The sequence below is a fragment of the Plecotus auritus genome, assembly GCF_963455305.1.
Source record: "Plecotus auritus genome assembly, chromosome: 2".
Classification (NCBI taxonomy): domain Eukaryota; kingdom Metazoa; phylum Chordata; class Mammalia; order Chiroptera; family Vespertilionidae; genus Plecotus; species Plecotus auritus.
This window is the reverse complement of record NC_137771.1, coordinates 87376262-87402928: the sequence shown is the minus strand read 5'-3', so window position 1 is coordinate 87402928 and position 26667 is coordinate 87376262. Positions and strand designations below refer to the sequence as shown.

General features: G+C 40.2%; 1 protein-coding gene across 1 annotated transcript in view; it reads left to right on the top strand.

Annotated features, from left to right (window-relative positions):
* The window catches only part of HIVEP1 (HIVEP zinc finger 1), a 164698-nt gene extending 154563 nt beyond the window's left edge, over positions 1-10135 (top strand). The window contains exons 8-9 of the mRNA XM_080655043.1: positions 5911-6416; positions 8429-10135. Coding sequence (XP_080511169.1) covers positions 5911-6416; positions 8429-9604 — 1682 coding nt within the window. The 3' untranslated portion in view covers positions 9605-10135. The remainder of the gene's footprint in view (positions 1-5910; positions 6417-8428) is intronic.
* Positions 10136-26667: the final 16532 nt, after the last annotated feature.

Below are 26667 nucleotides of genomic sequence, written 5' to 3'. Positions count from 1 at the left end.
AATCTTCGTGAATTCAGAGAGACTTTGCCTGTGTCCCCTTATGGGGTCTATCTTTGAAAATGTCCCATGTGTGCTTGTGAAGAATGTATATTCTGTAGCTTTGTGGTGGAATGTTCTAAAGATAACAATTAAGTCCATGTGATCTAGTGAGTCATTTAGGATTGCTGTTTCTTTGCTGATTTTTTGAGGATTTATCCAGTGATGTCAATGGGGTATTAAAGTCTCTTACTATAATTGTATTGCTGTCAGTCTCTCCCCTGATATCTTCCAGAAGTTTTTTTATGTATTTGAGTGCTCCTGCATTGGGTGCATATATGTTTACCAGAGTTATATCCTGTTGTTGTATCGATCCCTTTAGATTTTTGAAGTGGCCTTCCTTGTCTCTTGTTATGGCCTTCACTTTGAGGTCTATTTTGTCAGATATAAGTATTGCTACCCTAGCTTTTTTTTACATTTCCATTTGCCTGAAAGATACTTTTCCATCCCTTCACTTTCAGTCTGTGTGAGTCCCTTGTTCTGAGGTGGGTCTCTTGTAGACAGCATATATATGGGTCATGTTTTCTTATCCATTCAGCCACTCTATGTCTTGATTGGAGCCTTTAGTCCATTTATGTTTAATGTTATTATTGATAGGTACTTGTTTGTAGCCATTTCTATTCTTTATGCCCGTGTTCCTTCTTTCCTTTCTATTTCTTGTTTGTACAGCATTCCCTTTAGCATTTCTTGCATTGCTGGCTTGGTAGTGATAGACTTCTTTAGCCTTTTTTTTGTCTGCAAAGCTCCTGATTTCCCCTTCTATTTTGTTTGATAGCCTTTCTGGATAGAGTATTCTTGGATTCAGTCCTTTGCTTTGCATCATTTTGTATACTTCATTCCATTCCCTTCTGGCCTGATTTTTTTCTGTTGAGACATCATTTGATAACCTGATGGGAGATCCTTCGTAGCTAACTCTCTGTCTCTCTCGCAGCCTTTAAGGTTCTCTCTTTGTCTTTAATGTTTGCCATTGTAATTGCGATGTGTCTTTGGTGTGGGTCTTCTTGGGTTTATCTTTTTGGGATTCTCTGTACTTGTGTGTGACTTTTTCTTCCCCATATCAGGGAAGTTTTCTGTTATTATTTCTTCAAATAGGTTCTCTAATCCTTGCTGCTCTTCTTGTCCTTCTGGCACCCTTGTTATGCATATGTTACTTCGTTTCATGTTGTTCCAACATTCCCTTAGGCTCTCCTCCTGCTTTTAATATTTTTCTCGGTTTGTTGTTCAGATGGGGCTTGTTCTCCTTATCTTCTAACTCACTAATTTGATCCTCTGCTTTTCCTAGTCTACTGTTGAAATCTTCCATTGTGTTTTTGATTGGAGCTATATCACTTTTGATATCTTCTTGATGTTTGCATAGGTTGGTGATTTTCTTATCCATCCAGTCTATGAATTATATTATCCTTAGTCTGAATTCTTTTTCTGACATATTGCATGCCTCAGTTTCACTTATTTTCTTTCTTGGAGATTCCTATTTTTCTTTCCTCTGGGGATTGTTTGGTTGTCTCCCCATTTAGTTAATGATTTTCACCAACTGGTAGTCCGTGGAACACTGGTGGTCCACGAGATCCGAAAGGTTGGCAACCGCTGATTTAAAGTGTATCTTTTTCCAAACTTTACTTTTAATCTGTTTATATATGTATATTTAAAATGGAGTTTTTGTACATAGTGTATATCTGGAACTTAACTTTTTTATCCAATCTGGCAAGCTCTTTTAATTCATGTGTTAGACCATTCCTTTTAATGTTCATGCATTTGGATTAGAACCTACCATCTTGCCAGCTATTTTTTATTCATTTTCTTTCTATACCTTAATTGAGCATTTTTATGATTCTATTTTATCTTCTTTATTGACTTGTTATTTATACCTTTTAAAAATTTTAGTTGTCTACCTTTAAGTAATATTACATTGTTTTACATGTAGTATAAAGACTTTATAACAGTATATTCACAGTTCCTTTCCCTCTTTTGTGTTATTGTTGTCTTGTTTTTTACATCTGCATGTAATGCTGTGAACATATAGTACATTGTTACTGCTTTGCTGTAAATATTCAGTTAGCTTAAGAGCAATTTAAATTTATAAAAATTTATTTTACCTTAATTTATTCTATTTCTGATGCTCTTTATTTTTTTGTGTAGATCGAAGTTTCCATTTGCTACCATATTCTTTCTGCCTAAAGAAATTTCTTTAACATTTATTATGGTCTGCTGGCAGTGAATCTCCTGCTTTTGTTTTTCTAAGAAAATCTGAATTACTTTCATCTTTGAAAATTATTTTCAATGGGGATAGAATTCTGGGTTTGAGACTTCTTTTGTTACTGTGTTTTTCATTTGTAGCATTTCATTAGTTCTTTTTTGTAGTTTCCATCTCTCATCTGAAATTCCCATTTGATATTGTATGTTGTCCACCTTTTCCATTCACATTTTTAACATATTAATTCGAATTACTGCTATTTTAAATTATCTGACAGTTGTAGCATTTGTGTCATATTGACTGGTTCTGACTGCTTTTTCTTTTTTAAGCAATGTTTTTTCCTTGCCTTTGTGTGCCTAGTAATTTTGTTGAAAGTTTGACATCTTGTACAAGGTGGTACAGACTAATGTAAATAGTATTTTTGCCTGGTAATGGGCATGCCACTCCTTCTGCTAGGCCTAGTGTGGGAATTTTTCTAGTTGGACCGGGTTTGAGAGATTTCTTGTTTGATGTGGCTACCCTTAGTGCACCAGAGGCATCAAATTCCTGTAGAGACACTTTGTGTTTATATTGGAAGATGGATTACAAGACCAGTGCCTATTTAATTCTAGTTTTAAGTCTTCTCTTTGTATAGTGCCTCACAGAGGGTTGCTCTACACATTGTTGTTCTGCTGCCTCTCTCCTAACAGTATTTTGTGGTCACTAGTCACATAAAGTTCTTTAGTTTGGCATTAAGGGGTGATGAGGAGATTGTATGCCATCATTGTGTTGATCTAACCTCAGTCTTCTACAGGTACTGTGTTCTTAAATTTCTGGGCTGTGGCCCTCTTGTTCTCCTTCCTATCCCCCCTTCAGCTAGTAATCTATTCCTCCTCAAGGAGTAGTGTTGTATCTTCCCTCCTATTCATTTCCCTTCCTCATTACAGTGAGTTTTCACCGATGTGCTAAGGGCAACCATGTGTATTGCCTTTCCCAATACAGGGTAAGGTTTTTCTCCTCTAGTGGAGAGAGAGGAGATGGATCCAGATGGAATTCCTTGACCTCCTGTGTGGCTGCTGCTCCTTTTCTCCTTGCTCTGGATCACAGTGGACACTTGGTGCTCTTTTCTGTGAACACTTCAGTGGGGTTCATGGCGTTGAGCCTGCAAGAGAGTGTAGCCCCAGGATGTACACAATCCTGCCAGCCCACACTTGACTCTGACCAATCTTTCAGCTACTTAGCAGACTTCCATTGCCCAGTATCCTGTTGTGTCTACCCCCAATGACAGAAGCTTGTGTCTTCAGTCTTCCTATAGACACTGACTCTGCTTAGAGTTTGAGCTATTTGATTACCTGGGACCTGAGCTTTATGATGAGTTTTAGAAAAGTCATAAGTTTAAAGTTAGGTCCGCTTAGTAGTTTTTAAGGTAAAGTAACTGCCTACTTAGACTTTGCAGCAGGTTGGTCTGTAATGAAATCAGCCCCCTCGTGGTTCCCTGTCCTCCCAGTCATCCAGCTTCTTCTGTTGTTATTTTCTACTTTCCCCTTTAAAAGAAAAGGTCTCTAAAAATATACCTGATTTGGCACTACTGTGGCAAATTTAAAACAAATTGGGAATGACTCTAATTTTAGAATTTCAAATACCAGACAGTATAGGGGAGGTATTATTGAAGCAGAGATCAGGATTTTAGCCAGAAATCACCCATTCCATTTCCAGCATTGGCACCTACTAGGACTCAATAAGTTAGTATTATTTATTTATTACTTTACAACAAAATAGTAGAACCCTTAAAACAAAAAGCTTATGAAATCACATGTTAAATGAACCTATATGCATATATTTTATCTTTGATCATTTTAATGATAAAAGTAACACATGCTTGAGATAAACAACATAAAAGCTGCTGTCTGCTCCACCTTAGAAATTATTATCTGCAAATGTTGGTGCCGAGCCTTTGAAACTTTTCTTAAGGAACTTATCTTTGTAATACAGAAAAAAAAATGGTAAAATAAATGAATACACAGACCATTTGGGGAAGCCAGGAGATATACCGATTGCGTATTTCTTTATTTACATTTTCTTCTCTTTAAAAATGTACATGTAAGTGCACAATGTATCACAGCGAAGCTGCACACGGTCTGGTATCTTCTCAATTCAGCTCAATGAGGAAGAAATGCCCGTAGGTGTTTTGTATTCTTTTCCTATTTAACTTTTAAAGTTCATTTTCTAAGGGAAAGAGCCTCTAACTTTGCAAGATGTTGACTAGATAAAGTTTATGATCTAATGAAAATTATGAGACTTTGTTGGACCATCTTGAAAATTTCTTGTTGGACACAGTCTCACATGACCTTCTGAAGCTGTTGTGAATGAATTTTAGTTAAGATTCCCCTTCCTGTAGATTATAAAACTGTGGTACATCTACACAATGGAATACTATGCCGCTATAAAAAAAGAAGGAACTTTTACCATTTGCAACAGCATGGATGGAACTGGAGAGCATTATGCTAAGCGAAATAAGCCAGTTTGAGAAAGATAAATATCACATGATCTCACTCATATGTGGGATATAATGATCAACATAATTTGAAAAACAAGAATAGATCCAGAGACAAATGGTGGTGCGCGTTGGAGAGCAACCAAAGGACTTGTATGCATGCATATTGGCATAACCAATGGACACAGACATGGGCAGTGGGGATTGCCTGGGGTGGGAATGGCTGGGGGAGGGGGGATCAATTGGGAGAAAAGGAGACATATGTAAAACTTTAGATAATAAAAAAAGAAAGGAGATCTTATAGTTAATGCTGTGCTTTGCACTAAAATTTTGTTAGGAGGGTAGATTTCATGTGTTTTTACCAGTTTTTTTTAAAATGAAGCAAGAATTTAATTCAAAGGAGCAGTTATTTGAAAAATGATTAAATTGAGTCAAATATATGGATAAATAATCCAAATGTCTTAATATCTGCCTAAAAAAAAAAAAAAAATCCAAACATCTTAATGTCTGCTTGCAAAAAAAAAAAAAAAAAAAAAAAAGATTCCCCATCCTGGGAGGGGTGGGTTGAATCATCATAGAACAAAAATGATGGGAAAATTTTACCTAAGTAAAAGAAAGTAAAAGGAGACTTAAATATGAGTATTACTAATCAGAGAACAATGCAAACATGTCAAAAATACTATTCAAGTATTAAGGAAAATTACTTTGCTTATAAATATGAAATGCCATTTCATTTTTGTTTCGTTTATTTTTAATTTGTTCAATAAAAGGGAAATACAAAAACCTATATATAAAAAAAGAACTCAGGAAAAGAATTGTTTTGAAATCTGTTAAATTTTTTTAATACAGTTCAGTCTTTTTGGGGGAATTTTATAAATATAATATTTGAGATCTTTATTGCTGATGTATTTTATATATGACCCTCTGCCTACTTTTTCGAAGTTCATTTCATGTTCTGCATCCACAACAAAGCCTGCCCTGGCCATGCCACTCTCTATTAGTGCCTCACTTCTCTGATTCCTGCTGCACTGATTGACTCATTCATTTTGCCCCATGTCATTCTCCTTGACTAAATTGCAGGCTTTTTGTGGGTAGAGTCCTTGTCTTTTATATTCCTCACAGTATTGCCAAGCTTATGAAAAAAATAAAAGATTGCATTTGTCCAGTTGTAAAACATTCTGTAACATACCCTCTTGGTTGTTTTTATTAGACGATAGACAAAGATTCGGTTACGAGCGGTCTGGATACGATCTTGAGGAGTCTGATGGCCTAGATGAGGATGATAATGAAAATGAAGATGATGATGAAGACAGCCAGGCAGAATCCGTTCTTTCGGCAGCTCCCTCCGTTACGGCAAGCCCACAGCATCTTCCATCTAGAAGTAGCCTTCAGGACTCTGTGGGTGCTGACGAGGACATCAGAATCACCGATTGCTTTTCTGGGGTCCACATGGACCCAATGGACATTCTGCCCAGAGCGTTGCCCACTAAGATGACCGTACTTAGCACAGTGCAGTCAGACCGCAGCAGGCAGGCAGAGTCCCCCCTGAGGACCAGGCAGCATGCAAACAAGGAGGATGGGACACCTACTCCTGTAGACTCTTCTCGGTCACCTGAAGCTGCACCTAGGTCTCCATGTCATCAAATGTCTGTGGACTACCCGGAATCAGACGAAATTCTGAGTTCTGTGGCCGGAAAGGCTATTGCTTTAACACAGGTAAATTGTTTGTTGTTTTCCTTTTATTTAACCCATTTAATATGGGAGCCTAATAGCTTAAGAAAATAATGTACTCAAATTATTCATTTATGGCTAAATCAGTTTGTTTAAGCCTTTTTGTTACTTTGTTTTATTTAAGGGCAAAGGATATTTATTTCCTTCTGATTCTGGTTAGGTGTTTTAGTCAGAGTTCACATAGTGTATTATAAATCTGTGAAAGAACCAAATGGATCTTTTAAAATATAATCATTTATTTTTATTTGCTTTTTTTTAACATCTTGAAATAAAAACGTGTATGTGCCTATTGAGAATGTGAGTCTTGGACATATTTATCTGTGGCTGTTCTGAGTTGTTTTTTCAATGACATCGATCTGATGGATTTGCCCTAGATTATTCAAATGTTTAATACTTTTCCCTGTTGGCAAAACAGCTACCGGTTTCTATGGCAAAGTTAATGTGACCCAAACAAACGTATCAAGAAATTCACTTTGCTTGAATGATCAACTTACTGTGGTCACTTGGGAAAGCTTTCTGCCCAAGAACCAGCTCAGGGCCAAACACAGGCCTCAGGAAAGTCACGCAGGTGCTGTGATGGTTCCCTGTCTAATTCTGTGAGGAAGGCATTCTCCTGCCATTGACAGGTCTCTGTCCTCTAGCATATATTGACAATTGCACTAAGATTTATTTCTTCATGTGGCAGATGTTGGTTTACTAGGTAACACTGGAAAAAAATGAAAACTTTGAAAGCATGCATTGCTGTAGATTACCCTAAATTAATTAAATTAACATTTAAATATTAAATATTTAGAGTAAATTATTATGTAAGTTAATGCAGCTCTGTGATATACATATCTAGAAGAAGCTGATATTTAAATGATAATCTTGGATGGATGAGAGGATAGACAAGATTTCTTCCTCCTAACATTCATTACTTTCATATGGGTTTAAGCTTCTCTGTCCCAGAGTCTCTCACAGCCAGCCAGTGCCTGGAAACCTGCTTTTCAGTAGACAATTCATAGACTTGTAAATGGATGAACCACCAACAGAACTTTTTATCCATGGCTACTCTTTATTTTGTAAATGAACTAGAGGCCCGGTGCACAAAATTTGTCCATTGTGGGGGTTCCCCTCAGCCCAGCCTGCACCCTTTCCAATCCGGGACCCCTCGGAGGATGTCCGACTACTGATTTAGGCCCGATCTCACAATCCGGGACCACTGGCTCCTAACTGCTCACCTGCCTGCCTGCCTGATCGCCCCTAACTGCCCCCTCTGCTGGCCTGGTCACCCCCAACTGCCCCCACTTGCCAGCCTAGTTGCCCCAACTGCCCCCCCCCCCTGGCCTGGTTGCCCCTAATTGCCCCCCCCCCCACCAGCCTGGTCGCCCCTCATTGCCCTCCTCTGCCAGCCTGGTCGCCCCTCACTGCCCCTCCCCCGCGCCGGCCTGGTCACCTCATGCAGCCTGCTGCTCGGTCGTTTGGTCATCCCTCACTAACCCCCCTGCTGGCCTGGTTGCCCCACACAGCCTGTTCGGTCATCCATTCGGTTGCAATGGTCGCTTAGGCTTTTATATATATAGATGATTCTCCAGTTAATTTTTACCTGAGTTTATACTTATTGCCAACTAATATCTCAATTTCTCAATGACTCCTCATCTCTAAAATAGGGTGGAGCAGGTGGTGCCAGCAATAAAAACAACAAAAAGCTGAATATAATTATGGCCACATTGCAGGGTCAATTACAGTATAAAAGAGGTGATATCCAGGAAATGTGAAAAATGCAAAGTACTGTACAAAAATGTGCTGCTGCTATTTGTACTAGAAAATAGATTAAAAGGGCAATCTTTTTTTTTTCTATTGGAAATTTATATTTTTAACCAAAATAGAATTTTTAGCAAACTCATAATTTTATAAAATACAAATATGCATTCCTTCACCTCATTAGGAAGAATAGCATTTTAATTGAGTGCCTAAGAGAGCCCTGTCCTGAATGATTCGTCTCTCTTGTCTTTTAGAAAACATCCTCTGTGAGCCTTCCTCCTGCAGCCGAGCTCAGCCTCCAGATGGCCACGGGGAGTCCTCCAGGGGCCTCACCTCATCCTGACACTCAAGAACAGAAGCAGCAAATAACTCTCCCACCGACTCCAGGCCTGCCTTCTCCCCAGACTCATTTGTTTAGCCACCTTCCTCTGCACTCCCAGCAGCAGTCAAGGACACCTTATAATATGGTTCCAGTCGGGGGAATCCATGTGGTACCTGCCAGCCTCACGTATTCTACCTTTGTACCCATCCAAGCTGGGCCAATGCAACTTACAATTCCTGCTGTCAATGTAATTCACAGAACTGTGGGTACTCCTGGGGATCCGATCTCAGAAGTTTCTGGCACTACAAATCCCACTGGAGTGGCTGAATTAAGCAGTGTCGTGCCATGTATTCCCATTGGCCAAATTCGTGTGCCAGGCCTTCAGAACCTCAGCACCCCGGGCTTGCAGTCACTTCCGTCACTGAGCATGGAAACAGTCAACATCTTAGGCCTCGCCAATGCCAACATGGCCCCACAGGGGCACCCACCAGGGCTGGCTCTCAATGCTGTCGGACTGCAGGTTTTGACCGCAAACCCTTCATCCCAGGGCAGCACCACCCCTCAGGCACCCATCCCCGGCCTCCAGATCTTGAACATAGCATTGCCTACTTTAATTCCCTCTGTTAGTCAAGTAACCATGGATGCACAGGGAGCCCCCGAAACACCAGCTTCCCAAAACAGGGCACGTGAGGTGCTCCCCAAGCCAACTTCTATAGCCAGTGGGAACCAGGGCAGCGGGACCGCGTCTCCTCAGGGGTCACCTCAAGTCCAGCGGGAAAATGCAAAAAAAGTGCTCGATCCACCTGCCCCTGCAAGAGACCGTGCAAGGCTTGATGGCGCTAGTAAAATGGACACAGGGAAGGCTGCCTCGGTCAGTCAGGTGAAGCCCACGCATGAACTCCCTCCCATTCAGGGCAAACCAGCAGCCACGGCAGAGCCTCTGCTGAAGGCACATCCTGAAGGTTTCCCGGAGCGGTCAGGCCAGCACACTCTCGCTCCAGACAGGCCGGTGCCCAGGCCCGCGGCCGTGCCCCGCAGGCAGGCCACTGCCCAGTTCAGCGACGTGAGTAGTGACGATGACGAGGACCGGCTTGTGATAGCAACCTAGTGGCTGCTTCTTTGGGGTTTTTGTTTTTTTTATATAACACTTAGAGGTTTTTTTGAAAGCCCTCCTTCCCCTAAAGCACATTTTTCTGACATAAACTCATGACTAATCTTTGTGCAATCATGAACTTTGACCAATAATTGTTGTTTTGTGTCAGCTCCAGCCATTTTTGTACATGTTGTATAGACAATTGTGCCTTTTAGGAGTTTTATGTTTAGAAACTGTACAGATTGTTGAATATCTATATATATAAAAATATATTATATATATGAAAACCAGGTAGTTATTTGTGTTTAGTAAGAAAAACCTGTCAAATAAATCAACTGATTAAATTATATGTTGCACTGTTAAGTATAAATTTTTATGGCTGTGGGGCAGAGTGTCTGTAAAATTAGTACGTAAACTCCATATTTATTGTATTCATATTAGTCTTTGAAATGAGTCTGTCCTTCTTATGTAAGACAGTAACTTTACACTTCAAACAGATTTTCTGTGTTATGAAATGTTTCAGTAAAATATTGTTTACTGACTTTACATTGCTTTAGTTGTTCTTTCTTTACCATCATCTGGTGAGTGACCAGCCATCTGCAGTCAGAAAATAGCCTTAGGTCACATTCTTTCCACACTTACCTCCACCCTATTTGAGAAACCAGGACGCCAGTGGTGTTACCACCATGTGAAACCGCAATCCAGGCAGCTGAGAGGCCTATTTTCTTATTTCTGATGAGTAATCCTGTAGCTATTAACTTACTAGAAGACTTGGTATTTAAGAACTTACATATTTATAGCATATAGTCTGAAGTGGGCAAAGTCCCTCAATCTTGATGAATTCTGGTAAATGTAAAATAAGTTACAAAACTTTTAAATTACTTTAATGACTATCTTTAGACATGATTTCTTCCTGTCTTGGGAGGCTTACCTATCCCTACTCATTCAGAAAAATTGGGCGGGGAGCCTACAGTTACCACTGCAGTGATTTGCATTGTTAACTAAGCATTACAGATGCTAGGTTTGTCAGAAAATATTTTAATGTTGGAATTTGAATACTTAGCACATCATTAAAACAATGTATTTATATTTTTAAAAGCCTGCGAAAATTTCAGGGATATGAAGTTGGTGAAACAAGAGAGCGTGGGGACCCAGTGATTCCACTTCTGAGTATATATCCAAGGAAACCCAAAACACTAATTTGAAAGATAATATGGACCCCTATGTTCATTGCAACATTATTTGCAATAGCGAAGATATGAAAACAGCCCAAATGCCCATTAATAGACAAGTGGTTAAAAAAGTTGTGGTACATATATACAATGGAGTATTACTTGGCCATAAAAAAATAATGAAATCTTACCATTTGTGACAGCATGCATTGAGATGGTATTATGCTAACTGAAATAAGTCAAGACAGGAAGATAAATACCATATGATTTCACTTATATGTGGAATCTAAAGGGTATAATAAATAAACCAACGAAGTGAACAGACTCGTAGACACAGAGAACAGACTGATGGTTGCCAGAGGGGAGGGGACTTGGGGGACTGGGTGAAAAAGGAGAAAGGATTGAGAGGTATAAATTAATTACAAAATAGTCACTAGGATATAAAATACAGTTTAATGGATATAGCCAATAATATTGTAATAACTATGGTGCCAGGTGAGTACTGGAAATACCAAGGGGAACAACTTTGTAAAGTATATGTCTAGTCACTATGCTGTACATCTGAAACTAATTCAAAATAATATTGAATTATTATTATAAACTGTAATTGAAAAATTAAGATAATATATCTTTTTAAAGATGGGAAAAAGAAGAGCATGGGGGAAGTATTCTAAGGAGTTTGGAGACCATTAATTGTAATCTCTAGGATGTGCTCCAGCACCAGCAGGCTCTGATGGATCTGCCATGCTCTCCATACATACTTTAATTTACATTTACACTTTCCCACAGATTATGCAACAAAAATTTCAAAAATAACACTGCATTTTGTATTCAAGATAGATTTTGAAGATAATTCTGGAAATTCCTATTATAGAAATTGCATTACTCTATCAAAACAGTTGTAGAAACTGAGGTCTATTCTCTGTCAAGTTTTTCAAAATTAATGTTTGTGTCATGCCTTTATGGTCTAAAATTTTAAAGGCATATAATAAGCATATTCTTATTCCATAGTCCTAGTTTAAGTCTATGTGACTTCTAATTCAAAAGTAATGCTCATCCTACCTGGTTTGGCTCAGTGGACAGAGTGTCGGCCTGCGGACTGAAGGGTCTTAGGTTCGATTCTGGTCAAGGGCACGTACCTTGGTTGCAGGTTCCCCAGCATGCAGGAGGCAACCGATTGATGTGTCTCTCTCACATTGATGTTTCTGTCTCTCCCTCTCCCTTCCACTCTCTCTAAAAATTACTGGAAAAATATCCTCGGGTGAGGATTAACAACAACAAAAGTAATGCTCAGAATTTTAGCACTGAGGATTTTCTAGTTTATATTTTTAAATGTTATTAAATTTATTAGGATGAAATTGGTTAATAGGGCCATATAGTTGTTTTTTTCCTCACCTAAGGATATGTTTTTATTGATTTTTTAGAGAGGAAGGGAAAGAGAAAGAAAGAAACATCGATGTGAGAAAGAAACAATCGGTTGCCTTGGAATCGCACATGCCCTGACTAGGGATCAAACTGGAATCAAACCTGGGACCCTTCAGTCCCCAGGCTGACATGCTATCCACTGAGTCAAACCAGTTAGGGCTTGACTTTTCTCTTTTTAACATTACATTTTGAGATCAAGCTTAAGCAACACCAAAAAGTGACTTTCCTTGGAGTAACTTTGTTTGAAAACAATCCATAATCCTAAACACAGGATATTAAAGCTCCCTATAATACGAATTTTCTTCCAAACTGACTTCCCATGACTTTGAAGAATTATCTATTTAATATTCAGTGATATAGTGTTTTAATGACAGTAACTCCCTACTATCATTGCAAAAGAAGAAAAAACAATTTAAAACAAGAAGAGCAAAATATTTTTCTCTACAAATTGTATAATCTGAAAATCATGAGGCCCTTAATTGCATATATTGGAATCAGCAAGAACCTTGCGCATGCAAGTTCTGTGCACTGCAGGAATAAGTTAAAGCAGAGCCATAACCTTCCCTTAAGAGTTAACTGTTCTCTGAATCAGGGGTGGACCTGAAGAAGATAGACAACCAAAATCCAGTAATAGTTTAAATACCAACCAACCCCAATACTGTTACGCAAGATACAAAAACAATTAGAAGGCACACATTCTACCTTGAAGAAGCATGTCTGCTTAAGACTTATGCCATAAAAACTAGGTAATAATACTACATACTAGATTATAAATGTTGCAAGAGTTAAGAAAGTTATTGTCTTAAGTAATTAAAGGACAATTTTTATATGTTGGGAATTGGTGTATTTTTTTTAATTTTCATTATGGAAGGTAAAGCTCTTTTTAATCAAAGTGTAGTTGACATACAATATTATATTAGTTTCAGGTGCCAACATAATGATTTGACTATATATATATATATACATAATCTTACAAAGTGACCACAAGAAGTCTAGTAACCATCTGTCACCATACAAGTTATTGCAGTACTATTGACTGTATTCCTTATGCCAGTGGTCAGCAAACCGCAGCTCGCAAGCCACATACGGCTCTTTGGCCCCTTGAGTGTGGCTCTTCCACAAAATACCACGGCCTGGGCGAGTCTATTTTGAAGAAGTGACGTTAGAAGAAGTTTAAGTTTAAAAAATTTGGCTCTCAAAAGAAATTTCAATTGTTGTACTGTTGATATTTGGCTCTGTTGACTAATGAGTTTGCCGACCACTGCCCTATGCTGTTCTTTACATTCCCATGACTTACTTATGTTAAAACGATAAGTTTGTACCTCATTCCCTTTCACGTTTTTGCCCTCTGACGCCCCCGCCCAAACCCTCTGGCAACTATCAGTTTGTTTTCTGTATCTTTGAGTCTGCTTGTTTTGTTTGTACATTTGTTTAGTATTTTAAAAATTTGCTGTATTTTGAAGGAAGTATGGTGTTTGGGCTTTATAACAGAAATAATGCTAAGCAGCAGAACAAAAATAGACTAATGAAGTTTGAGATGAATGTTATTTAAAACTAGGGGGCCAGTGCACAAATTCATGCACTTTAAAAGGAACTGTGGGCCACAAGGCTGCGGTGGGCACAGGGGTGGGTCTCAGCCTATCCTCCGCACCCCCGCCCAGCCCCTCCCACCGTGGCCCTGGTCCCCTCTCTGCTGGCAGCCCCACTCCTGCCACCGCCACTCCCACATGCTGATGGCACCAACCCCACTCGCACCTGCTGGTGGCGTGGAGTGATTGGGGCCGGCACCAGCAGCGGGTGCGAGTGGGGCTAGCGCCAGCAGTGGATACATGTGGTGGCTGCTGTCCCTGATCACCCCTCAGGAGCAGGGGGAGGTAGAGAAGCCCTGAGGGGCGATCGGGGCTGGCAGCTACCAGTTGTACCTGCTGATGGTGCCAAGCAGTTGGGACCAGCACCAGCAGCAGGTGCGAGCACCAGGTGGGACCGCAGTGCGTGGGAGCAAAGAATTTTCAGTAACCACCAGAGGCTTACCCCGATGACAGCGACTGGAGCCCCACCTTGGTCTGGTGCCCCCACTCACCTGCTCAACCATCCCACCCCAGCCGAGGACTGCCATGGTCCACGCACACCCCCTGGTGGTCAGTGCACACCATAGTGACTGGTAGTTCAGTTGTTCGGTTGCTTCACCGTTCAGTCTATTTGCATATTAGGGTTTTGTATATATAGATTGTTCCAGGGAACATACCTAGATGTAAATTTAATGCCAATTAAATGACATCTACCATTTATGAGCTTATCATCTAGAAAAAAAAGAGTAAATACAACAAGATGCAAAGTATATTAAGTGACATAAAAGTAGTTCAACCAAGAGTGTTAATAGTGCAAATAAGGGAGCTCCCCTGGCTGAGTTGATCAGGGAACGCTTTATGGAGTTTGTGGCATCTAAGCTCGGTCTTGAGGTTGACAGATGTAAGGGATGACACAAGGGATGTGGGAGGGGGGACCAATATTTATCCCTATTACGTGTCATTTGTAATGTCATCTAATCCGCTAAGCAAGTATTCTCCCATTTTACTGACAAGGAGGTTGCATGTCAGCCATTTGGATCCTCTTCATGCTGATGCAGCCACTGGTATCTGAACCCAGGATTGTGTGGTGCAACAGCATTAAACATAAGAAAGGTGCAGGAAGCATGAAGAAATACTGCAATGAAGGGAATAAACAATATTTGGGGGATTTAGCAAGCATCTGAGAAAGCCATGATACTACAAGAGATAGATTGAAAGCTGATTAGAACTGTGTGGGTTCTTCATGTGAAAGTTTACCCAGTGAGTCATAGTCATGCTGAAAAAGAAGTGTCATTTTTTTTTAATGTGGTAATAATTTGATGTATAGGGTGGTGGCAATAAGAGAACAGCAAAAGTGAGAAGGAGAGGGAAATGATGCTAGGAATATAGAAGGCAAACACAAATGATCCATTACCAAGCTGACCACAGTATCTTTTCTTTTTAATTGGACTCAACAAAATTATAGGAGTCATTTGTTGTTGATCCGAATAGGTGAGGATCAGCATCCAGGAAGATGTGACTAACTGGAGAGATGAGCCGGATATAAGACAAAATTTAGCAGGGAAACAAGATGCTCTGGCACCTGTGTTGAAAAAATTAACCTTATTAGAAATATAACAGTTTCATTTACACTCGGTTCAATATTTGCCATCCTCACCCTCCTCCCTCCTCAAAGCATTACCTTGTCATCTTGGGGATTTTAGAAATAGATTATTTAGACCCAGGTAAAAGATAGCCAAGCTCTATTCCCTCATGAACAGAGCATCATGGGAGTATCCTTCATAAATGGACTCTAAGCTTGAACAAAATAGAGACAAATGAGGACATTTCGAGGCCATCAGGCCCTGGAGGCCACTCCTGGAGAATGGTCCCCACGAGGGGACTGGGAGGCAGTCTGGGATGATTCGTGAAGACAGCGAAAAAGCACTTCAGGGGAGTCACAGCAGCAGAGGTAAGAAAGAATAATCATAATAAAGAATAATAAGTAAGTTATCTTTCCAGTAGTGCAGAGAGTTTGGGGATTAGGAAAAGAGAAAGTCTCTATTAATTTTTGTATAAAAGCAGGATTAACCTCTCAGCAAGGAGCTAATGGAAATTCAAGGTTCACAAACTAAAACTCATATTTGCATAATAGTCAGACATAAATATGGAGAAACCTATTTATCTGCAAGAGAGACTGCAAGAGGGAAGGTTCTAGTATTTTTCACACCAATCCTTTAAGATATCGGGATCAGCCAGGAGTGGGAATGCTTATCTGTGCTTCCCTCTACTTGACTCTGAAGAGCAGTACTTTCTCTCCCTGGCCCAGGGCCAGGTTGCTCTGGGACAGCAGAGGCAGCCGCCAGCCCCAGGCCCTATGGGTGGCCCACCCGCGTGCTAATATCCAGAGAAGGACCAAGGAGATATTTCTCTCAAAGGCAAGAATTATTCGGTTTATTTTGCAGTTTGGGTCGTTTATCAAATAAAAAGTGCCTAGACCAGCCCTGGTCACATGGCTCAGTCAGTTGGACATCTTCCCTACTCCACAAAGAGTTGAGGGTTTGAGTCCTGGTCAGAGCTCATACCTGGGTTTCAAGTTCAATGCCCCGTTGGAGTGAGGTTACATGTGGGGGTTGGGAGGGGGGAGAGGGGAGAGAGGAGAAGGAGGGGGAAGGGGGAGGGGGAGGGCAGGTGAAGGCGACCAATCAGATATTTCTCTCTCTCCCTCCCTCTCTCTAAAATAAATTAAAAAACAAACAAACATATCCTCAAGTTAGAATTTTTTTTAAGTGCCTATGACAAATAACGAAAGTTTTCTTATTATTTTGCTTTTGTTCCCTAAGAATTTAGGGCTATCTCATTCCATAATGCCTGAGGATTACATTATAAATTAAGGGTTTATGCCAACACACTGAAGAATTATTCCTCTGAGGCACTGATTTTGGTCGAGGTGGGGACCACATGTTGGGGTAATAATGGAAAAGTGAATGTTAAGTATCTAGGTAAGTTTTCAATTTTATTTCCCTACCATCCAGGTCATATATCAAATTCTGAAAAGATATAACTGACTTAGGTAACTATAATGAAGCTTCAAATAAAGTGTGAAAATTTTCTGGCTTAAAAGTATCTGCTATGGCCGAAACCGGTTTGGCTCAGTGGATAGAGCGTCGGCCTGCGGACTGAAAGGTCCCAGGTTCGATTCCGGTCAAGGGCATGTACCTTGGTTGCGGGCACATCCCCAGTGGGAGGTGTGCAGGAGGCAGCTGATCGATGTTTCTCTCTCATCGATGTTTCTAGCTCTCTATCCCTCTCCCTTCCTCTCTGTAAAATATCAATAAAATATATTTTTTAAAAAAAGTATGCTATGTTTTTTAAGTTAGGTAAATTTTCTTGAACTATCAAGGTATTTGCATAGATTTAAGTTTTGAGATTATAGGCAGGTCATGCCCATTGATGCAATAACAGAGTATTTTATGAACAAGTCACATAATATGTAATATAGTATATTAATTTTAACAATTATAACAAATACTAGATGATGTTATCCCCATTTTCTGGTTGAAAAACTGTCTCAGGTTTACAAAGCAAATTAAATAGTGAGGCTGGAATTTAAAACTAGTGAGGTCTGTTTTTTTCCTAATGTGCCAAGCTGCTTTTTAATAATGATTTATGGTAACTGGACTGTGCTGTTTTCATTTCTAGGTGAAAGTCTACTTATTATTCATAAAATATCCCATTTAACTTCATACTGAATTGACTATGTCCAGTGCCATTCATATTTGTATGGATAATAGATTTTATAACTTTTTTTCTACGACCTTCCTCATAATTGATATAATAGGAGCCATGGAAAGATTCAGTGAGGAAATATTTAATTTATATAGCAGGAGGTAAAATGGCAATCTAAGGTGATAATCCTAACCAAGTATAAAATGTAAATTTCCAAAGTATATCATGTTTCAATTATTAATCATTATTCAGAAAAATGTCTTTGTTACACATCCTCTGTTGGTAAAAGTTAGATTGAAAAAGTGAAAGCTGAGCATTGCTTTGGATATAGACAAGCATGAGCACAGATACCATAATACTCTAAAGTCTCTGGATTTGATCCTTTTGGAAATATTTCCAAAAACAAATAAAGCAATTTTCCATTATTTTTGATAGAAAATAAAATTATTTAAACATATTTCTTCTATAAGAGGGGACTTGAAATCATACTATTTTTTTACTGTGTACATTTAAATATAAATGTAAAGAAAGCAAATATAGGAAATTAAGACATTTATAAATTCTTTTATGAAAGCAATAAGAGAGAAAAAGAAATCATTGACCTATTTAGCAAATGATCCCATATCAGAATAAGCCAATAGAGGTAACTATATAGAATTTAACTTTTTTATTTTTTTAAATATATTTTTGATTGTTGATAGTATTACAGATATCTCCCATTCCCTTCCCCCCTCCTCCCTTCTCCTCCCATCCCCTCCCCACCTACCCCCAGGTCTTCACTACCCTATTGCTATGTACATGGGCTAAGCATATACACTGAGTGGCCAGATTATTATGATCTCTGAACGCATAATAATCTGGTCACTCAGTGTGTGTGTGTGTGTGTGTGTGTGTGTGTGTGTGTGTGTGTGTGTGTGTGTGTATCCTATCTAATAAAAGTGTAATATGCAAATTGACTGTACCTCCACTATACCCACAAGCCACGCCCACCAGCCAATCAGGAGCGAGTATGCAAATTAATGCAACCAAGATGGCTGCGGCCACGCAGCTGCAGCAAGCAAGAGGATTGGGTTTCCCCGGCAATGGAGGAAGCCAAGCTTCCCTGCCACCCTGGCTGGCCCAAGCCTCCACTCAAGGCTACAAAGTTTCAATTATAGATGATAAATACATCCCAACAAAAATGGCTGCGGCCATGGAGTGAGCAGGAGGCTTGGCTCTACTCAAGGCTACAAAGTTTCAATTATAGAAGATAAATAAACCCCAGATACCAGGGCCTCCACTTGGGTCCCTGGGGGGCGTGGCCGGCCTGCAAACCACCACAGACACTTCGCCCAGGACACCCCACGCCCCAAGGGAACCCCCATCCTGATCCAGGACATCCTTCAGGGCAAACCAGCTGGCCCCCACCCATGCACCAGGCCTCTATCCTATCTAATAAAACAGTAATATGCAGATTGACCATCACTCCAACACACAAGATGGCTGCCCCCATGTCGTAAAAGATGGCTGCCCCCATGTGGACACAAGATGGCCAGCAGGGGAGGGCAGTTGGGAGGGACCAGGTCTGCAAGGGAGGGCAGTTGTGGGTGATCAGGCCAGCAGGGGAGGGCAGTTGGGAGGGACCAGGCCTGCAAGGGAGGGCAGTTGGGGGCAATCAAGCCTGTAGGGGAGGGTAGTTAGGGGTGACCAGGCCGGCAGAGGAGGGAAGTTGGGGGCAACCGGGCCTGCAGGGGAGGGCATTTTGGGGGGACCTAGGCCTGCAGGGGAGAGCAGTTGGTGGGGACCAGGCCTGCAGGGGTGGGCAGTTAGGGGCAATCAGGCTAGAAGGGGAGCAGTTAGGCATCCATCAGGCTGGCAGGAGAGTGGTTAGGGCAGCCATGGGCAAACTACGGCCCGCAAGCTGGATCCAGCCCGTTCAGCTGTTCTATCCAGCCCGCGGAGCCGAAAGAGCAGAGGGTTCTCTTGCTCTCCCCTCCGCTCCTTTACTTTGAATTTGTATTAGTTCACACAAACACTCCATCCATGCTTTTGTTCCGGCCCTCTGGTCCAGTTTAAGAACCCATTGTGGCCCTCGAGTCAAAAAGTTTGCCCACCCCTGGGTTAGGGGGTGATCAGGCTGGCAGGTAGAAGCGGTTAGGGACAATCAGGAAGGCAAGCAGGCAAGCAGTTGGGAGCCAGCAGTCCTGGATTGTAAAAGGGATGTCCAACTGCCTGTTTAGGCCTGATCCTACCTGGATCAGGCCTAAACGGGCATTCGGACATCCCTCGAGTGGTCCCATATTGGAGAGGGTGCTGGCTGGGCTGAGGGACACACCCCCCCTTGTGCATAAATTTCGTGCACCTGGCCTCTAGTATATATATTTTTAGAGGCCTGGTGCATGAATTCGTGCATGGGTGGGGTCCAGCCAGCCTGGCCAGGGGGAGGGGACATGGGCGGTTGGCTGGCCTGCCTGCTGGTTGAACTCCTGGTCAAGGGGACAATTTGCATATTAGCCTTTTATTATATAGGATATACACTGAGTGGCCAGAATATTATGCGTTCAGAGATCATAATAATCTGGCCACTCAGTGTAAGTTCTTTGGTTTATCTCTTCTTGTCCCCCAACTGCACATCGAGTTATGTCAGTCTATTCCATGCCTCCCTGCTTCAGCTCTTAGTTTGTTGATCAATTCATTTTAATCACTAGATTCCACAAATAAATGAGATCATGTGATATTTGTCTTTCTCAGTTTGGCTTATTTCACTTAACATAATAATTTCCAGGTCCATCCATGCTGTCCCAAAGGGTAAGAGATCCCTCTTTTTTACAGCTCTTTTTTTCTCTTCTAATTCTTACTTTTGGCATCTGGAATAAAGAGGTAAATAATTAGATACCTTTTATGATGTCCATATATTTGTGGGTTTTAAAAAGATATGAAGACTAAAGGACATTTGTTATGTTGTTGGTTTTGCTTGAGACATCTTTCATTTATCTGTTTTTAGTGACTTGAAAGATGATATATTTAGTTATTTATCTATGAATGTTTCCAAATAGGGTCTAAAGAAACCATGTTAGGTGAAAGATGGCAGGACTTTGCATTCCTGGAAGTCAGTCATGGGAAGAAAAGCCAGCTTTGGGATCAGTCAATTAGCCAGGCATGCTTAGTTTTCTTTGCTAATCGCAAGGCTTATTTTTGTCCAGAAGGGTCAAATGTTAAGACTGGTTTGGGTTCAGCAGTTGTACCCTTTGACATTTTTGAATTTATTATTTTGGAACACCTTTATACATTATACATTGAGATGTTTTATTACTTTGATACTCAGTTCTTTAAAAGTCAATACCTAGAAGTAGTTTACAATGTCATTCAGAGTCTGCTTATATATAACTAACCGTGTACAGGATAAGGATTATTGATCAAAAGATCCAGTTTCATTAAAAATATATTAACTATTCTGATAGTTTAACTTGCATCATTTCATAGTCTACAACGGGCTCCAACCTTTTTAATTTATAATGTTGATAATAAGAAACTGAATTTCAGAACCCAATCTATGAGGAGGAAAACTAATTTTTAAAACTTGTTTTTTTATTAATTTCAGAACCAAATCACTAGTAACTTCTTTTTGTAAATTTCCATCAAGTTAAATCCTTAATAAGAGATATTTTTCTTTGTCTCAGCCTCTGTTGGAAATAGTTGCAAAATATTTAGTACATAGTCTGTCAATGCTCTTTGATGCTTAAGCAACCCTGCATGCCTGCAGGTTAATGTTCTGCTGAAGGCCCTTTAAATGGAGATAAAGATCTGAACTGACAGGAGGACCCCAGGGGCCTACCCTGGAAAATGTTTTGTTTGTTTTTCTTTTTTGTAACTAAACAAATTCCTGTGAACTCTTTGTTGTCATTTTTCTAAATCCTTCAAAAAAGGGGAGATTTAGAAGACAAAATAGATTCAGGCGACAAAACATTTAAAATAGTTGCTATAGGTAGAGTCATATTCTTTAGAATTTCAGCTGGAATAGACAAAATGTTTCATGACAGACTTTCATTATTGTTTCTTAGAAATACAGCTTTGTACAGTTGTTTTTATTGCTGCTATTTAAGTAAGTCTGCAGCATGTAGAGTACAGGCTAGATTTATTTGTAAATGATTTGTAATGTAATGGAAATAATTTGTAAATAAATGACTTGTAAAACCTACATGTTTCATTAATTCAGTCCAGATTTAAGGGACAATAGACCTGTTGGCTGGAGTGTGATTGAACCTTTAGTTTAAACTCTGCACAAGGCTTATTTCTACTGTTGTCAATCATCTCACAAATTTATGACTCAATGTGGTATAGACAAGAGAAAATGAATTTGTAAAGAATATATCAAGCTTTGTGATCTACACATTGCAACAATATTATTAGTATAGATAGTGCTGGTGTTCTATAGTTTATCTGTCAAAGCATCAAAATTTTGGTGCTTATTTTTAAGTATTACATAGGGAAACAGCATATTGCATATGGAAACAAGTGTCTTAAGGACAGATTGTCTAAATTCAAATCCCAGGTTGACAATTTGTCAGCTAATTGTCAAATTTTTTGTTTCCTTGCCTCAGTCAGAGGTAAGTATCCAACGCAGAGGGTTTGGGGGAAAATTAAAGTGGACAGTATGTGCATTTAACAATTCCTTGTGCATAGTAATATCTGAATAAATATTAGCACTGACTATTAGAGCTGTCCAATGATTTTTTATATGTTTTGCAATAGGACAGATGATAAGTCATCCAACAAATACTTAATGATACAAGACATTGGTCAGATCTTCGTCTGAGACTATGTTGAAAACCATTTGCACCCTTTTTAAATGCTGGGCTATGTTTAAAATGTTTTCTGTTGTTTTGCTTTGCAGGAAAACAGGACAAGATGGAAGTAAAATGAGTAAACCAAGCAGGTCGCCTCCAGCAGCTTACAGGAACTCTTCTAATAGTTTGAAAGAGTATTCCTGTTCTTTCTTACAAAGAAGATAGGCTGTAAACTGGCAAAAAAAAGTGTGTGTGATATTTGCAGATGCTGAAGGGAAGGTACACCTTTCCCAGGCTGTCCTGTGGTTGCCCTTGCTCTTGGCGGAGTCTAGCAGGAATGGGCACAGAGAGTTTTCTTCACAGCTGGGCCCTCCGTGGATGCCAGGCCTGCCCACAGCATCAGCATGCAATAATGATTAAGCCTGTTGGAGCGTGGGGAACCCATGTCAGCAGAATTCGGCTGGTGCCTGTCAGCATTTCTAGCTATGCTGAAATTGGGGTTGCTTTTCATCGCCTGGCAACTTCAAGGTTACTCTCAATTGGGGCAGGAGGATATTGGAAGCAGATTGTTACGCAGGGATTGGAAACATTTGATTAGTCAGAGAGCTATGTGGTAGATCTCGATAATTTTATTTTTAAAGTCGTGAGTGTTTTTAAGAACCATAAAATTTCTGATGTCAGAAGTAACTCTAGATAATGCCTCCAATTTCCTCGTTTAATAAGTGAGGAAAATTATATATAAAGAAGGGAAATACAGTAGAACCTCAGTTCTTGAACTTAATTTGTTCTGAAAGGCTATTTGAGAAGCGATTTGTTCGAAAATGGAATCATTTTTTTCCATTAGAAATAATGTAAATTGCATTCATTTGTTCCAGACCCCCAAATGATTCCATGTTTTAACCTTTCTCAATTAAACCTGTGATCATTATTTTATGAGCATGTCACACTCTTGGCAACATCAGCACTCTTGGTGGCCTCTTTATGTGTTAAAATTGTGCTAATCATCGATTTAGCCATGTCATACTCAGTAAGCAGACCAGACATGTAAACACCTCTGTCATACTTTGCAATTATTTCTTTTTAAAGCTCTATTGTTGTTCTCACAACTTTCCTTTTCATTTTACTTCTATCACTATCACTAGCCTTCTTAGGAATAGTAATAAGTAGCAATAAAAGAAAAAAAGAAGAAGAAGAAATTCATAGCACAATTTCCTGAGATATTAACATGAGGCTTAGTGGTAAACTGACTCATACTCATGCATTATCTCCTTTGTTTGTCACCTGAGAGACACGTGACTGATCAGATAGGTATCAGCATGAAAGGATTGTCAGGTGGAGAACCAAAGTTTTGTTTGACAACCAAGGTACTCCCCCAGCCCACCCCACCCCAGAACAACTTAGTTGAGAACCAAATTGTTCAAAATGGGAGATGTTCAAGAACTGAGGCTTATCTGTACATCCTTTAAGAACACCACAGCATGGCCATCAGTTCAGGCTCTGGAGACAGTGTCTAAGACAGTGGTCGGCAAATGCATTAGTCAACAGAGCCAAATATCAACAGTACGATTGAAATTTCTTTTGAGAGCCAAATTTTTTAAACTTCTTCAAAATAGATTCGCCCAGGCCGTGGTATTTTGTGGAAGAGCCACACTCAAGGGGCCAAAGAGCCGCATGTGGCTCGCGAGCCGCAGTTTGCCGACCACTGGTCTAAAATTATATCTTTCTTCTTCCTACAAGCTTTCTAAACTTGGGAAGGTCATTTAACTGCCATGTACCTCAATTTCTTGATCTATAAAATGAGTATAATCACTGCTGGTGGAAATGGGGTCCTTCTACAGTCTCAAGCTAAGCATTTCAGGAGACTCAGGTGTAGGAGGTTGAGGTTTCATGGTAAAATTCACTGTAGAAGCAAAATCAAAGGACTGCCCCTGGGTTCCCAGTGTCTCATCTTCCTCTGTCCAGCCATAGAAAAAATCCAATCTTGTCTTTATCAAGCCCAGAAATATGGCCAGTGTCCAGATATTTTGCACCATTGGCTCAGTCCATGTTAAAGCTTAGTCCAGTGTAGTCTTTGTCCCCATCCAGCTAGCTAGTCTGTTCCCAGCTGTGCTCTGGCTGGTGCTGATGTACCCAGAGTCACACTGTCTGCCTCAGGCCCCAGGTGGCTGCTGGGGTCACATGCTACTATGGAGAGAAAATGAGCACACCAACAGGGTACCCCAGGACCAAGAGAGCTTTGTTACCCTTGGGTGATATTATCTCAGGCTTGGGAAGGACCAGGCGCTTCTATAACTAACCAATCAACTTCCCAAGCTTTCACAGGCTTGTGCTGGATCCTCCCCCTAACCAATCCACTCCCTAGATCTTCTGGGATTCTGTGTCCCTTCTCCAATCTGATCCTTTTTCCAGGCTAGACAGACAGGCCTCTATGGTTGCCATCTTAGTTCCTACCGCACATGCCCCATAGTAGAAGCACCTCCACCTGTGCCATCTTGGCTTCTACTGAGCATGCACCCAGAGAGAGACTTCCCCTGTGCTGTTCCATCTCTCCCCTCAGTAATCTGCAGGGAATGCCCAGTGGTTCCTGGGGAGTGTGTGAAGCAAGCAGGTTTATGCTCCCTACTTGATTATGTTTAATAATGTCTGATTCCATTTGCTCCTTTCCTTTATTAATACCTAGCTACCTATGATAACACAACAATACTGACCTCAGAAGTCAGTGTAAGGAATCAAAGCAGTATGTTTAGTAAAGGGCTTACCTTGCTGTAATAAGCGACTCAGTCAAAGTTACTTTTATTATTACTACTACTACAATTATACTTATTAGCATTATTTTGGGGAAATCACAGTTAGAAAGAAACCAGAAGAAAATGACTGTAAATCAAACATCCCTTCATGCTCTGAAACTGTCATTCTAAACCTCTAATAAGCTAGCTTAATGATAAGGAGAATTTTTATGCTTAGGATTGTTTTTGTTTTTAATTTGTATGTCTCCCAGGTCAGTATTGGATGTACTTGACAGAATTAGATACATAAAAGTTATGCTTGTAATGTTAAGTATTTACAATAACTTAATTGTTGTTTGAAAGGATTTGTTGGGTTTATGTTTTTTGTGACTTTAATATGAAATGCTTAAGATAATATTTCAAAGTATAACTGAAAAAGGAAAGTTATAAATCTAGGAAAAATATGATACTATATGACAGACACTGAGGTAGGAAAGGGCTCTTAGCAAGAAACAAACAAAAAAAATCATGAAGACTTACACATTCAAGTTCATCAAAAAGCAAAACTTTGGTTCAACACAGAAACATTAAACTGTTAAAAAATACAACTTATGCCGAAACCGGTTTGGCTCAGTGGATAGAGCGTCGGCCTGCGGACTGAGGGGTCACGGGTTCGATTCCGGTCAGGGGCACGTACATTGGTTGCGGGCACATCCCCAGTGGGAGGTGTGCAGGAGGCAGCTGATCGATGTTTCTCTCTCATCGATGTTTCTAGCTCTCTATCCCTCTCCCTTCCTCTCTGTAAAATATCAATAAAATATATTTTAAAAAAAAAATACAACTTAGCCTTAGCCAGTTTGGCTCAGTGGATAGAGCATCAGCCTGCGAAAGGAAGGGTCCCAGGTTCAATTCTGGTCAAGGGCACATGCCTTGATTGTGGGCTCAATCTACAGTGTGGGGCATGCAGGAGGCAGCCAATAAATGATTCTCTCTCACCATTGATGTTTCTATCTCTCTCTCCCTCTCCCTTCCTCTCTGAAATCAATAAAAATATATTTAAAAAGATACAATTTAGATAAGGAAAGGGATTTGTCTTATATAACTAACAAGCTTCTCATCCAAAAAAAGTATTTAGAATATTTTATAAGTCAGTAATAAAAAGTCAAGAGACCCAGTAGAAAAATGTTCAAAAGGTAAAAGTAAGAAATTCATAGTAAAAATAACTAAATAACCAAAAATATATTTTAAAATGTACAGTCTCAATAGAAATCTAAAAATGCAAATTAATTCATCAGTCTGTCCCATGTTTCCATGCCACTGGTTCTATTTTATGCATCAGTTTATTTTGGTGGGAAAAGACTAACCAAAGAATTTATATGCATACTAGAGGTCTAGTGCATGAAATTCATGCACTAAGGGGGGGGGGGGGGAGTTGTCCCTCAGTCCAGCCTGCACCCTCTCCAATCTGGGACCCCTCGAAGATGTTTGACTGCCTGTTTAGGCCCAGTCCTGGGAGGATCGGGCCTAAACGGGCAGTCGGACATCCCTCTCAAAATCCAGGACTGTTGGCTCCCAACCGCTTGCCTGCCTGCCTGCCTGATTGCCCCTAACTGCTTCTGCCTGCCAGCCTGCTCACCCCCTAACCACTCCCCTGTGGCTTGATTGCCCCTAACTGCCCTCCCCTGCTGACCTGGTTGCCCCTAACTGCCCTCT